General features: G+C 36.2%; 2 protein-coding genes across 2 annotated transcripts; both read left to right on the forward strand.

Moving 5' to 3' along the window:
* Positions 1 to 251: 251 nt before the first annotated feature.
* On the forward strand, positions 252 to 12,074 carry LOC148958241 (uncharacterized). The gene is made up of 5 exons (XM_089113166.1): positions 252 to 343; positions 591 to 670; positions 1,345 to 1,480; positions 8,898 to 9,154; positions 11,650 to 12,074. Exons 2-5 carry the CDS (start codon positions 610 to 612, stop codon positions 11,949 to 11,951), a joined length of 756 nt encoding a protein of 251 aa, XP_088969292.1. The 5' UTR covers positions 252 to 343; positions 591 to 609; the 3' UTR covers positions 11,952 to 12,074.
* Positions 12,075 to 13,715: 1,641 nt separating this feature from the next.
* LOC148958242 (uncharacterized) lies at positions 13,716 to 14,456 on the forward strand. Its single transcript, XM_089112936.1, has one exon. The coding sequence runs from the start codon at positions 13,716 to 13,718 to the stop codon at positions 14,454 to 14,456; it is 741 nt and encodes a 246-aa protein (XP_088969062.1).
* The last annotated feature ends 482 nt before the right edge of the window (positions 14,457 to 14,938 follow it).

Below are 14,938 nucleotides of genomic sequence, written 5' to 3' on the forward strand. Positions count from 1 at the left end.
GTAAAGCTTTACTGACTGTAATTCATGTTCAAGTTGAAATTTCTTTGTCAATGTGTATGTGCATACGATGAATTCATATAAAAATCAATGATGAAAGAGCTGAGAAAGTAGCAAAATCACCATAGAGATTATTAACTCTTTCAGGGAATTCTGAAGACATACGGTGTTTACACAAGCGTTGATAGAGTAATTGTTACTGTATCTGGGTTGGTCAAACAGTCCATTGTTTAGAAAAATGAATAAAGCATACCCGCCAGTGTTGATAAGTAGTTGGCCTTCAGTCTCTTTTGAAGGTATTTACTGTTAAACAGAGCTAGCTCTCGAACCAAAAACCAAGTTTGGGGTAAGTTGTTAAAATCTTTCTTTCATTCCACTATTAGCTTTGATAAAAAGTTGCATGGAAACACTATTTGATGTCTCTGTCTCCTCACTCAGCTTCCAAACAATGGTGCAATTACTCTGAATAATTTGCAACATTTTTCCAAAACTTGAAAATCTGCATTAGCTTCAATACTTAGTTTACACCATAGTTTGAAGAAAGATATTTTAAGCAATGTTGTTAAAATTGAATTTTTTTCTCACTCCGATAGAGTCAAAGAATTCTTTGACATGTACGTTCCCGTCTTCCTCGTATGCTTCTTTTGTGTACTCACATTGTCTGCTGCAGCAGGTAGGTGAAAATCTTTTAAGATTAGCTTTTTTGAATACATATTTTCAAAAAATGAGACTTTCTCTGTATGAGATCAAATTTTCATGTCCCTTAAACTGCATCAAGAGTATCAAGTTCCATAGAAAAAACGTCTCTTGGGCGAGGCCCCGGAAAAACGAAACTTTATTATCTGGAATCTTTAAAGGACAAGTGACACACTTTTGGCGCCAAATTTGTTTTTCTATTAACTTAGAGTAAAACTTTCTATTATGGCGGGAAATGAATCACGTGACACCGTGACGTAGATTGTGATAATTTGTTATTGCTGATACTGGTATACAGTGCAATATTAACGTTTACAACACGATTCTAAACGAATTCAGTTCGTCTGGACCTGTCGCGTCGTGTTTCGTAAACTCTCTATTAATGACAGGAAAATTCCGAGTTATCACAATGTACGTCATAGGGTCACGTGATAAAAAGCAAAATCGCTCCCCCTGCGCCCCCTGATTAGAATTTTTTGTTCTAAAGCAGGAAAAACTTACTTCTCAATGATGATCTATAAGTAAGTGAAAAGAAAAGATAGGGTGAAAAGTATATATACATGTATATACATGGAATAATTTCTGAACAGAATGAATCCAGTTTTGCATTTTTTCTAGGATAGGAAATGTGTTCTCCACTTTTCTTTTTAGGTAGTGGATTGTCAACCTGTGTGAGAAATTACGAAAAAGTTGGTTGCTATGACGAGTATAACGCAGATGTTAAAGACCTCGTAGTATATGACCGTTTCAAGATTAAGTGGGCCGATATTGTTGGATATATGCACCAGTTAGTATAATGTTTTATTTGGTCTGGCTAATTAATGTTTGTTAAATTTAACGCAAACCCCTTTGAAGTAATGAATCTTGCAAGTGCGACATATGATTCTTTCTTTTTTTCATTCAGATAGTTTGTGGGCTCGAAAGGTTTAACCCTTGACCAGAATTGAATGCTTAACCCTTTGCCCTTTCGTTCGGCTCAGATTATTATTATGAACACTATTTTATTTTTATTTATTATTATTTATTATTTTATTCTTATTTATTTAGGCATGGTAGCCCCGTCAGTCCATGAGAACTGCTTTTCAGGGGGCCGTGACAAAAACATTAATAAGTAAGAAGATAGATACTACGAAATAGGAATTGTCGCTCATAGTTAGTTTTTTATTCTTCTCTTAAAGGTGGCAAGGGAAAGTGCCTGTTTGGCATCAGGTTCTAGTTAGTTCAAAGCTTAGATCCACGAAAAGTAACACCTCTCTGCTCATTGAGCACTAAGGAGAAGCTAATGCTATGAGCTCAAAATTTCGTTTCCACCTTTGGGTTTCCTTATTCGTTTAGTTGCACAGTCTTCTTTCTTTTATTAGCACACTATTTATGCCAATATGCCTTTTACTCTTATTTTCATATTAACAAAAGGAGCAGATTTTATCAGGTAATCAACCGTGCTACTAAAAGTTTGCGAAAATCAGTTTTTTCATGGAGCTTAAACAACCTAAGGTATTTTGTTGTAAAAAATAAATTTTGAAATAAAAAAGCTCTAGCTCAAATTACTCAAAAAATGGAAACATCGAGACTCGGCATAAACTAATTTGTTCCTTTAAAAAGAAGAGTGTACTATGTATTTTTAGCATTTTAAATTTGTGTGTGGCAGAAAAGTGGGAATGATTTGTGTTTCAACTCTAAAATCGTAAATTTTTCGAAGAGAAAGGAACTGAAACTGGAGGCGTAAAGGCCAAGGCTTTTAAATTTCAGTAACATTTTGCAAGCACTTTAGACAAGTTAGCAAAGATGCACAAGAATCATCTCGAGCTTCCCTCGAGGAACTATTTCTACTATCTTTTTCTGTAATAAAGTGTATGCTAGATAAAGCAGCTGTTTTTCATCTTTTTTCAATAGCACACTTTTCAGGTCACACTTTTCAATTTTTCACATATTTCAAGTCAGTCTACTTTTCAACAACCGTTTGTACGCCTTATAATAACCTATGCCCCAGAAAACTGCAGAAAGAAACTCAAAAATTGGCATATGACGCTGTTAAAGTGTCAGTTTGCCGACGAACTCTGAAAATACATCAAATACGGGAAAAGGGACGCCGATCATTTCTTACCGGAGGTTAGCAGCGCCACTGAATTCGTTTGCCGTGATGATATAGAGTATATCATTGGGTTTTATTAACTTTTATTAGTTGGTTTGCTTGCATTTGGTAATCAGAGATTTTAATAAATAACATTCAACTATCTTATCTATTTTTGCCAACTTCTAAAAAAATGGTTGAAGTGACGACTACGATCCTAAATTTGATATGAAAAGACGAACTTGCAGACGATTTTACTGAAGGCAAATTCACTCATGGGAAGATTCTTGATTTCGATGAATGGACGAAAACGTACAGATTGCACACAAAAAAGAGATCATGACCTTTAAATGTTGAAGCTTGCTAATCAACCGTAAGCGAGAGAATTTTGCAATCAATGTTGGTAAGAAGTCAGAATTGGTTGAATTTAAACAAACAGACTTGACCGTCTTACTGTGTTTGTCATTATGGTATTTTTTAAGCCAGGCAAGAAAAGAAAAGTCATTTGCAAAAACAGGATTTCAAAATTGGAAAAGGCAGGAAAAGGATTCTCAAAACACAACGTTGTTGCAATTTTTGACCTTATGAATTTCTGCACAAGCGCATTTATCGATAAGCAGCTGTCAAATGAAGCTGTAAAATTGGTTCTGAGAGGGAACGTTATGTCAATCACAACATGTTTGAATCGAGGAAACCAAACTAAAGAAAGCAACTTTAACTTTGATAGAGGTTCCGTAACAAGGGGAAAATATATAGGTATCACATTTGAAAAATAGTCCTAAGTGTCTGTAGATAGGAAAGCATTTGGCATTTTGATGGCATTTTCTCGCATTTCAGGTGTAAATTTTCAGGTGGCTCGTGCTTCATAGAGCTTGCATGTCAATCTAGAATTTCTTGATTGTGACATTTCTTGCGCCGATGGGTGAGCTGGTTCTGGGGAAATGGAATTTAAACCATGTTCCTCCTAAACCATAGCAACATACGAACAAAACTAAAAAAAATTAGATATTCGAGAGATCGAATTCTAACAAACAAATAACCAACAAATCAACAATATTGTGAAATTCTACGCTCAGGCTCTCATCTAGACCGGGTAACGAAATTCTAAATGTACTTTCATCAGAATTGCAGAGCTAGTTAATATTTCAGAACTGCTTTCATTCTTGAATGTATGGTTCTGATAAGAAAAATAACGATTGTGTTTTTACAGGCTAGATTAACTATTTAACGAGAAAACGGTTCGCAATTCAACCGCTGAGTAAATTATAAATTGAACCTTGGTGTCCGTTATTGTTCGATTAAAAATTACTATCTTCAACAGTCTTTAATCATCAATTCTTTAAGATAATCGAGTCCCTTTTTTATCTTTAAGTTCTTTCTTTCGATTTTCTCCCGGTCTTTTAAGGCTCTTCCTTTTTTTAGTGTTCAAAGTAGTCCTTTGAGAGAGAGTGAGACCCACCATAAACAAAAGATACCCACTTACTAAAAACAACAGCCCAAAATAAAATTAAAAAAAAAGTGCAGCCAAAGGGAGACGGAAAGGCATACATTTCTCACAACCTTCATTCAGTTTTTCTACCTCACGAAAAGAAGCGATAATCTTGAAGAAGTTAGGAAGCAGCACATCACACCATCGTTCTCAGTCGGCTGTTGGAGAATATCGCGGTTAAAGCGTAAGAGAAATTCGCATTAAGTTCTTCAATTGATGATAAAGTACAACTTTTAAAGTGCCTTTCCAGAGCTGTTCATCCCCTACATCTACAAGGTTCTCGTCACTCTACTAACGCTATCAACCTGGTAGGGGAGAAAAGTGAGCTGCATTTAGCAGAGCTGTTTGCAGAAAAAACCATAACCTATAGTGACTAAAATATTTACCTATTATTAGACAGGGAATTTTTAACAACAATCGAGCAAAGTGCCTAACCTTAGTTTTTGCTCTTGATTTGGGTACTTTCAGCCTTGCTGAATATTTTAAGCCTTGGATACATTTTTGTAACTCAATAGAAATCACGTGATCGATGACGTCATTTTCCCCGGTCATTAAAATTTTTAATTCTTTTTTTTGAAAAATCGCTCCAACCATCTTGTTTGGCATTGTAATAGGAGCAAAAAGTTCTGAAGAATAAACTCTATCAGACCTGCAGATAACGAGTTATTGCTATTTAAAGTTTGCATGACGTCATCAAAATGGCGGTTTTGTAGTTTTCAAGCACGTGGAATTCAAAGGCTCATGGTCATAATTTAGGTTGCTTTACCTCGATTTTGAAGTTTTTTGACCTTTGTGTTATTCGGCAACTCAATAATGTCATTTGAGCTGATATATTTGCACGCCTGGGAAACTAAGTATTGAACAAAATGCATGCAAAAGGAAAATGTTCTAATAAAAATTTTTCTTCAAAAAAGCTATACTGAAGAGGAGCTTTCGTCAGCAATGAAAGACCGTCGATTCGTCAGCATTGTCGTTCGGCAATGAACTCCAACTTTAACAGCAGCTAGAGGGTGCAATATTAAATAGCACTTACATGCCAAGCATGACTTGATACCTCTTGCACTCAATCATCACAATTACAGGCAATGTTGCAGTTATCAGAATGTCTGTCGAAGTCATTTGAAGGAAACGATGCATCTAGCTTTCTCAGATCGGAAAGTTACGGGAATGAGTGCAAGTATTGCTCGCAAGCCATATTCCAAAATTTCAAAACGAATTGCTCAATAGACAGACAAATATTACATCAGGACCTTTTCGATACAGCTTCATACATGGAAGTTTATACATGCGTTAACTTGATTCATACGCATTGCGTAATCAGTGTAGTTCTTGGAAAGCAATTACATATGAAGGCAGCTTTGAAGTTAAACAAGTCAACGAAGAACGACAAGAAATTGTACCCAAGGCATGAATCGGCCCTCAAATCTAAGTTTCGCCCCGTTGGCATCGATTCCTTTTCCTCCAGACAACTAAGATGCATCACAACTGGTAAGCAGAGGCGTGTCACAGAATATAATATCTGCTTCCATCAAGGCAACAACCTATTCCTATGTTTCTTCAACAAAGGCTAATTAAAGGTCTACATAGTTTCTTTCCGCCAATTGATAAAGCCAGTTTGAGTAGAGAAAGACATGTCTTCTCTTTCATCTGTTGATATAATTTTATTGTTTTAGAATTCACTTTTTTGTCACTGTATACAACCGTTCGAATGAACTCCCGTGCGCCATCTAAGGCTTTATTAGCAAATTCCCAGGAAATAGCCAAGTTCTTAATATGCTGGTATTTTAAATCGTCGTTAATAAGTTTCCCAGCCCTGTAGAAGTAGGATGTGTTATCACACCCTGTGATAGCATGGAATGCTGGCAGGGAAGAACACAGTTATTTGCCGAGGCTTCTGCAAATGCTTCCAACTTTGACGAATCTCTCATGGTTATAATTGTTAAACCTGTGTGTTTATACGCCCAAATTAAAAGCACAAGAACATCAGTGTTTTTTTTGAGATAAGGACTACATCTGATTCTTGCATTACTGCATGAAGCACAAGCCGAATGTCTACGTCTTTAAGAACACACGAATGCAAGAACAAAGATCTATTTCTTTAGACTCTGTATGTTTGTTCCTCTATGACAATGAAGAATACTTAAGGCATAATATCCTTTCCTTGCTTTGCACAACCCTTGCAATCCTCTTTACAGGCTACTTTAATTTTGCATAGTGATGACGAATGTAACTCCATCTTACATTTCATGGCATTTATGCAAGCCTTGCAGCATCAACTTTTTACTCGATGATGCACGGAACAGTCCGAACGTGTTGCAATAGAAAGCGGCACCGGTTTCTATATTCAAGCTCACTTCTTTATTAGAGTGAAAAAGCTTTTTGTACTTTTAATGAGCTAGACGATCGAAACTTTTTTTCTTTGTTGACTCGTTATCTTTCGAAGCTGTCTTGATATGTAATTTCTTTCCAAGAGCTACTCTGACCATGCAATGCGTATGAATCAAGTTAACGCATGTATAAACTTCCATGTATGAAGCTGTATCGAAAAGGTCCTGATGTAATATTTGTCTGTCTATTGAGCAATTCGTTTTGAAATTTTGGAATATGGCTTGCGAGCAATACTTGCACTCATTCCCGTAACTTTCCGATCTGAGAAAGCTAGATGCATCGTTTCCTTCAAATGACTTCGACAGACATTCTGATAACTGCAACATTGCCTGTAATTGTGATGATTGAGTGCAAGAGGTATCAAGTCATGCTTGGCATGTAAGTGCTATTTAATATTGCACCCTCTAGCTGCTGTTAAAGTTGGAGTTCATTGCCGAACGACAATGCTGACGAATCGACGGTCTTTCATTGCTGACGAAAGCTCCTCTTCAGTATAGCTTTTTTGAAGAAAAATTTTTATTAGAACATTTTCCTTTTGCATGCATTTTGTTCAATACTTAGTTTCCCAGGCGTGCAAATATATCAGCTCAAATGACATTATTGAGTTGCCGAATAACACAAAGGTCAAAAAACTTCAAAATCGAGGTAAAGCAACCTAAATTATGACCATGAGCCTTTGAATTCCACGTGCTTGAAAACTACAAAACCGCCATTTTGATGACGTCATGCAAACTTTAAATAGCAATAACTCGTTATCTGCAGGTCTGATAGAGTTTATTCTTCAGAACTTTTTGCTCCTATTACAATGCCAAACAAGATGGTTGGAGCGATTTTTCAAAAAAAAGAATTAAAAATTTTAATGACCGGGGAAAATGACGTCATCGATCACGTGATTTCTATGGTGTTACAAAAATGTATCCAAGGCTTAAAATATTCAGCAAGGCTGAAAGTACCCAAATCAAGAGCAAAAACTAAGGTTAGGCACTTTGCTCGGTTGTTGTTAAAAATTCCCTGTCTATATTACTGGATATGTCAAAGACTTTAATTTTTTCAACGGTATCTGTTGAATATTGGAACAGAAACCAACCACGTAGCTGTAGATGTCGGCTAGGGTGGGCAAACTCGAGCAAGAGGCATTCATGAGGGAGCGACTAAAGCAAGCTCGCGGAATTATAATTAGCTGTTCAAAATATCATTTAGAAAAAGTGTGGCCAGAGGAGGCAAGTTGTTGTCGAAATTTTCATTTGGGGGGCACAGCCCTCCGTGCCCCCTGCAGCTACGTGGCTGACAGATACAGTTGTCAAAATTCATTTAAGAATGTCTGCTTCCATTAGCAGCTAGTACGGATAGGTAAAACAAGCATTTATCTAGCTGTAAGGGCATTGGTTTTTACTTTTACAACTTCACATTTCCTTAAAAGGAAGGTAGAGAGGCAGATGTTTAAAGCTTTTAGGTTTGAAAATTCAATTCCAAATGATAAAATCGTATGGATAAAAACTCAGTATCATTTCAAGGAAACATTCTAATTCAGAAGGAATGATGCTATCATCATACAATTACAAAAACAACTAACTCGTAGGCAATTGACTCAAATGTTTTTGAAAGTTTAAGAAGTTTAAGAAATTTTTAAGAACTTTGAATGACTCAATTTTTGAACAGATTTGAGAAACACATTTTTGCTTTCGGAAATTTTTTCTGAGTTTCTTATGAATGATGAGTGCATACAACGACAGATATTGTTGGAATGGCGCGCAATGCAATGATAAGTATTCTATATCTTTAAACGCTCTGAATTTTAAACCTACAAAATAAAAAAATGATAAAATCTTTATAAGAGGATTATGTAGTCTGGACCAACCATTTCCTGCTCTAAATCGAATTGCAACGAGGGTTTTGTAAGCTCGTAAAACACCACAGTTGTCAAACAACCATCTTGATCTAATGGGCAAACAATCTAGGAATCCCAGGATGAAAATATTGCCATTTCAACGTAACACGGTCGTCTGGAAAGGCACCAAATTGTAGCTTAATCAGAAACGAATAATTTAAAAAATTTATTTCATTGTGTGACAGGAGTCACAAACATTTTGGCATCTATTGCGAACCTACAGATTTCCAACACAATAAGAAATTTAAACTGGTGGCATAAAGTGATCACATAACTTGGTAAAACATTAGAACTTGGGGACAACATTATTTTACCTTACAACTTATAAGTTCCTGCTTGAAATTAAAATCCAACATACTTCATTACAGTCTAGCTTGCACCTGTGATTCAAAAACAAGAGAGGCTAACAAAGAAAGAAGTGGAACAACGCAATACGTTGGCTTTGCGCTTCATTTTTGGGGTGAATGTTATGGAAGAACACAGGCTCAAATGGATGCGTTGGCCAGTAGAAGCAAATCTGATCGCTGTACTGGAGATCAGACATACACAAAGTGCTATGACAAGAACCCCGAATGCACTGGGCATGCGTTCTCTGAATTCGTTTATAAACTAAAGCCAGCAGCAGGTGAGATATCAATATACTTATCGTAGAAATCGTCGTACTCCAAGAAGGTTATGCTAAAGAAATTTTGAACTTCAAAATAGTGGGATGAGTTTATGATGTAATATCATCAGATGATAAATTACAATGTACATTGCTGCTACGTAACTGTATTTTTAAAACTACTACAAGTTGCCGAAAAATACCAGCATGTTGGATGAAAACACTCACGCCCAGATTAAAGAAAGGGTTTATGTAGCTGTAGCTAGAGACCGATTTCCTAAATTTTTTTAAATGATTTAAAAAAGTTGTATCATAAATGAGTATGAATATTTAATATTTGGAGTAATTTCACGATTGAAGAAGAAAATTTTCAGTCTAAAGGTTGATGAATGCGCAGGCAAACAGAATAATTTCATGATCGACTTTTCAGTTCTATATATCTGGAATTTTAAAATGCTAAACAGCTACAATGTGTTTTTACTTAAAATTGTTATATTTATATCTTTTTGCAGTAATATTTTTCATTAAAGATGTGTTGATGCTAGACAAAGTTTATACACCGCATTTGGCTTGATTGTTTTTGCTGTTGTTGCTGTTGTTGTACAGTATTCTCTCCAATCAACGGACACCCTAAAAGGCGGACACCTCTGATTAGCGGACAAATTTTTTCCCCGATCGTTTTCTGCTCAATTTCTCATAAAAAACTTTCTAAAAAGCGGACACTTAATTAGCCGACACTTAATTAGCGGATACTCTGATTAACGGACAATATTTTTGCACAAAATAGTCAATTTGGCTTTTTTTCTTTACAATTAGCGGACAGTACAAAAAAGTTAGGACCCAGCGAACAAAAAACTGAGACGAATGAGTATTTTTTCAAAAATTTACTTCAAACACTTTGACACTTGACAATCTGGTTGGCTTTTTACAGCTTTGAGCTTCTTTATAGCCCAAATTACTAACTTTTCTTGCCCATGAAAGTGGTAAATTACTGGAATCTCCAGACCATAGCCACCTCCACGATTCAACCTCTTTCAAATAACTTCAGCTATAATGTAAGTGTTTCACACTTTAAAGAATATTAAGCATATTTTTGAAATGTTTTGTGGCACGTGTCCAACAATGCTTTCTTTTCGCAAAGAATCAGTTCTAATGATTGCTATTGCATTTTCGTCCACCTCATTAGATGGAACATGCCTGCATTGTAACATTTCCTCCGCCAGATGTTCATATAGGCATGATATCCCCTTGTAAAAGACTTGTACTGATACACATTGATGCACATATAAAACTCGGGTCTTTTTTCAAATTTGGGACTTACATTGCAAAACTTTCCAAAACGCGAACACTTCCAATTAGTGGACACGTTGCTCTTGCCCCGACGGTGTCCGCTATTTAGAGAGAATCCTGTAGTTGTAAATTCATTTTAATTCGATATAAAACGAAAGCTAACAATATATACACATATATACATACAATGTTAACTAATCCAATTGAACATAGCTACCAATTAGTACACTAAATTAATTATAGATACTAAGTTAAAGATTAATTTGCATTTACTGGAAGAAGCTGACAGGCGCTACATTTGCAGCTCGGTCGCCCCATTGTTTTATTAGATTTTCAAAACTTTTCAAATTTTCTGCTGATTTCAGTTCGTTGGGGAGGCCATCCCAAATCTGTGGCCCGATTGACTTTTACAATATCGTTGACGTTTTTTTTACATTATTTCCTCTTTTTAATTTTCTAATACATTCTTTTAAACACACACCATAAATTGCTTACTTACAGTATGTGCCAGAAGATAAAGAACACAAGGTTTTATGAATCTTGCGACAAAAATTTCGATAGTAAACGATAGACAAGAAGAATGAAAAATAACGAGGATAAATCGAATATAAATGTGCAACAGGCTCTTCACTGACGCTTACTGCCTCTACTTGCGCACAAAGTTCGTCATATTGTCCATAATTAAAGTGTTATTGCTTGTAAGCAAACGCAATTGTTGAAACGAACGAAACCAGCCCGAGAAAACAACAACGATGCGATAATTGAATTTTAGCGCTCTTTAACCAACTGCGCTTGTGCAGAGCTAACAATGTTGGCTGAGATGGCCAGATGATCCAACATTTCACCTAACATTTCAAAACAATAAAATTGTTGGATGTCGGCAGCCAACATTTTTCACGTCAGTGAAATTTCATCCAACAACGAAAATGACTATGTTGGATGACCCAATGTTGGATGGTCAAAAGATCCAATGTTTCGCCCCACATTTTGTGGGCCTCTTTTTCATTGCCTATAAGTTTGAATAAAATTTTCTTGCCAGCCCCTAGATGGCAAATGTGAAATTTTCTACAACAGGGTTTTTCCCCGCCCTTCAAAGGACAGCCCTCTTTTTCTCAATGATTCTTATCTCTTTCAATTATTCATAATTTCCGTTGCCATTTTATCATGTATTGATAAACCGGAAATTGTATTGTTTTTAGCTCTCTATAAGTGTTGCTTTATTTCAGACGAAGTGCTTATCTACAGAGCATGTGAAGAAAAACCAATCACATTAAGCTGCGATTCGGAGCATACGGTGTCCTTAACCAAACTTTCTTATAAAGAAAGAACAGGAACTGTTTGCGGAAAGCCTTTGTCAGTTGGATGGAAGCCAGAATGCAGTAAAGTTGCATTCAGCAATCTCAATAACCTAATGATATTTTGCGGTGGGAAGTCAAGTTGCACGATATCTAGTTGGACCAATGATCCACTTGATCCTTGTCCTAAAGTCACCAAAAGGTTGGAAATCGAATACAAGTGTAAACCATAATGTGGAAGAACTCGTTTTTTCTTTCTTAATTCTCCCCGATAGAATTATAAAAAAGTAGTAATTAAAATGTTGGTAGTTCTAGTTCTAAAGGCACCTATCTCTTGCATCACATAATTTGGCAAACTGGTGTTGTTTTTTTATTGTCCTACGATAAATTAGATATTTTAGCAAACCCCAATGAAAGAAGAAGAATGAGGCATAAATGCAGCTGCTTCATAATAGAAAGGGAATTTTGTAGAAAAAACTAGCAAACTGCCTAACCTCAAATTTTATCTCCCTTACTAACTAAATCGACCATGGAGATTTCAAATCGAGATGGGCCAAAAAATTTACAGTGGAAATTACTTGTTTTTTGACAATGTCATCAAAATTGATAAAAATTATTTAAAAGTCAGCCAAGGACTTGACCTCAACTTTTATTGCATTTTCCACTAACAGATTTCAAATTCAAGATGGAACGGAAATATTTTATATAGCATTAGAAACAAAACTCGTCCCCAAAGAGAACAGCCACCTCGGTCTTGCAGATCTAAAAGTACAACTAAAACCTGCGATTCTGCTATCGGACAGCATTTACTGGAAAACCCAGAAAACCCAGTGCAAAAAACTATATTGGCGACATGTGTCGTAAAGCCCGATCGTCGTTCCACCTAGCAGTTTTAGAATCTATCTACATTAGCACGAAAAACCGCTACTGTGTAGACAAAAGGAGTTCGTTTTTACCTTAGGACTCTGTAATGTATTAGACATAAACCATTGTATACTAGCCTCGGATTGGAGTTCAAAGACTAGATCAGGGTCGGAGTGAAACATGGCGTCTTGTCTCGTGTGCTCTCTAGGTCTCGTGTGCTCTCTAGGTCGTAGCGGATCTTAGGCATCGCGCGCGCATACACAACATATTATGGCGACCAGCTATCTAAAGAACCCAAAGAAAGATTAGAAAGTAATATTTTCGACAAGAGAACGATATGGAAGAAAACGATAATCAAATAGGCCAGGCGCATCAACCTCAACCAATATAGATTCATTTACCTCGAGTTAAGGAATTTAATCCAAAAGAAGACCCATCCACGGTAAGTCAAAGGTGGCAAAAATGAAAGAAATCGATCGTTTACTTTCTGAATACAACAGGTATTCAAAATGATAGCCAAAAGAGGACAGCACTTTTGCATCTTGTAGGAGATAAAGTGCAAGATATACTTGAAACATTAGGTGAGGTAGGCACAACATATGACCAGGCAGTGAATAAGTTAGATAGTCATTTTGATATCAAGAAGAATATTCCATTTGAAAGATGTGTATTTCATAAAACAGGCCAAGAAACAGGAGAGAACATAGATTCATATGTCACTAGGTTGAGAAAGTTAATCATTCATTGTGAATATGGTGGTGCAACACAGGACGAGATAAGAGATCAAGTAATAGCAAAATGCAAATCAAGTAAGCTTAGAAAAAGATTGCTACAAGAGCCAGATCTCACATTAGACAAAGTTCTAACAATAGGAAAGCTCATGGAACAATCAGACCATCAGACAACGAAGAAAGAACAACAAAATGGTGCAGGCTCGTCAGCCGACACAATGAAAGAATCTTTCTTAGACCTGAATAAAATAAGGCCAAATAAATACCAGCACAAAGGTAGGCAAGCAAACAGAAAAAAAACACACTCAACAAAGGGAACAATGTGGAAGATGTGGAATGAAAAATCACAACAGTAAAGACTGTAGAGTGACAAAAGGAAAAAAGTGCATGAAATGTGGAATTATGGGACACTTTGCAAAATGCTGCAAGACCAAAAATCCAAAGAAACCAGACAGTCATCAAGTGAGGGCAAGTGAAGTCACAGCAGGAAGTTTAAGTGATGATGAAATATCAGTATTCAAAATTGGAAGCAAAGAAAGACCAGTATATCCAGTCTATATAGATGGAACACCAATAAATATGCTCATTGACAGTGGATCAACATTGAACATCATTGACGAGATATCATTTCAGAAATTGCAAAAAGAACCACAACTTGAAAGCAGCAAGACTAAGATCTTCACTTATCTAGGCAAAGAACCATTAAAACTAAAAGGAACATTCAGAGCAAAAGCTGAAGCATTTGGGAAAGAAACCCAAGCAAAATTATATGTCACAGAAGGTTCAGGAGGAGCATTGCTAGGACAAAAGACAGCAGAAAAGCTTGATATTTTAAGAGTAGGCCACGTTCTAGGTTCTAAAGCAGATCCAACAAATTCATTTCACAAATCAGTAAATGAAATCAGTCAAGAAAAGCCAACTGAACACAGAATAGATCCTAAGATTCAGAAAGTTCTGGACAACAACAAAGAAGTATTTGAAGGCATGGGTAAATTTAAAGACTACAAGTTAAAGCTACATATTGACGAAAATGTCATTCCCGTCCAGCAGCCAGTCAGAAGATTACCATATCATACAAGTAAGAAAGTTTCTGCAGAACTAGAAAGATTATTGAGAAATGACTGCATTGAGAAAGTTGGATAAACCCAATAGTAGTAGTACCAAAGCCAAATGGAACCATACGATTATGTTTAGATATGAGAAGAGCCAATGAAGCCATAGTAAGAGAAAGACACCAGATTCCAAAAGTTGAAGAAATCCTCCCAGAGTTGCATAATGCAAAATACTTTTCAAAGATAGATTCAAAAGAAGGGTACCACCAACTAGAGTTAGTAGAGGAATCAAGGCACATAACAACAATTCTAACACATGAAGGTTGTTTTCAATCAAAACGTCTTGTGTATGGAGTCAGTTCAGCCTTTGAGCAGTTTCAGAAGGTTATTGAGCAAAGCAGATGACATTCTGATATGGTCATCGAGTAGAGATGAAATTGACACGCTATTCAAAGCATTGCATGCCAGAAACTTAAAGATCAACCCAAAGAAATGTGTATTTGGAACAACAAAGCTCACATTTGCAGGATATTGTCTAACAGACAAAGGAATTCATCCAGATCAATCCAAAGC

Source organism: Rhopilema esculentum, chromosome 16 (genome assembly GCF_057945365.1).
Source record: "Rhopilema esculentum isolate cy_ngs chromosome 16, ASM5794536v1, whole genome shotgun sequence".
NCBI lineage: Eukaryota > Metazoa > Cnidaria > Scyphozoa > Rhizostomeae > Rhizostomatidae > Rhopilema > Rhopilema esculentum.

What these genes read in the sequence shown, in the direction of transcription:
- LOC148958241 (XM_089113166.1), top strand. Translation starts at nt 610, where the DNA reads ATGTACGTTCCCGTCTTCCTCGTATGCTTCTTTTGTGTACTCACATTG. An exon ending in ATTGTTGGATATATGCACCA is followed by an intron (nt 1,481 to 8,897) that starts GTTAGTATAATG and finishes ACTTCATTACAG; the next exon opens with TCTAGCTTGCACCTGTGATT. An exon ending in TAAACTAAAGCCAGCAGCAG is followed by an intron (nt 9,155 to 11,649) that starts GTGAGATATCAA and finishes GCTTTATTTCAG; the next exon opens with ACGAAGTGCTTATCTACAGA.
- LOC148958242 (XM_089112936.1), top strand. Translation starts at nt 13,716, where the DNA reads ATGGGACACTTTGCAAAATGCTGCAAGACCAAAAATCCAAAGAAACCA.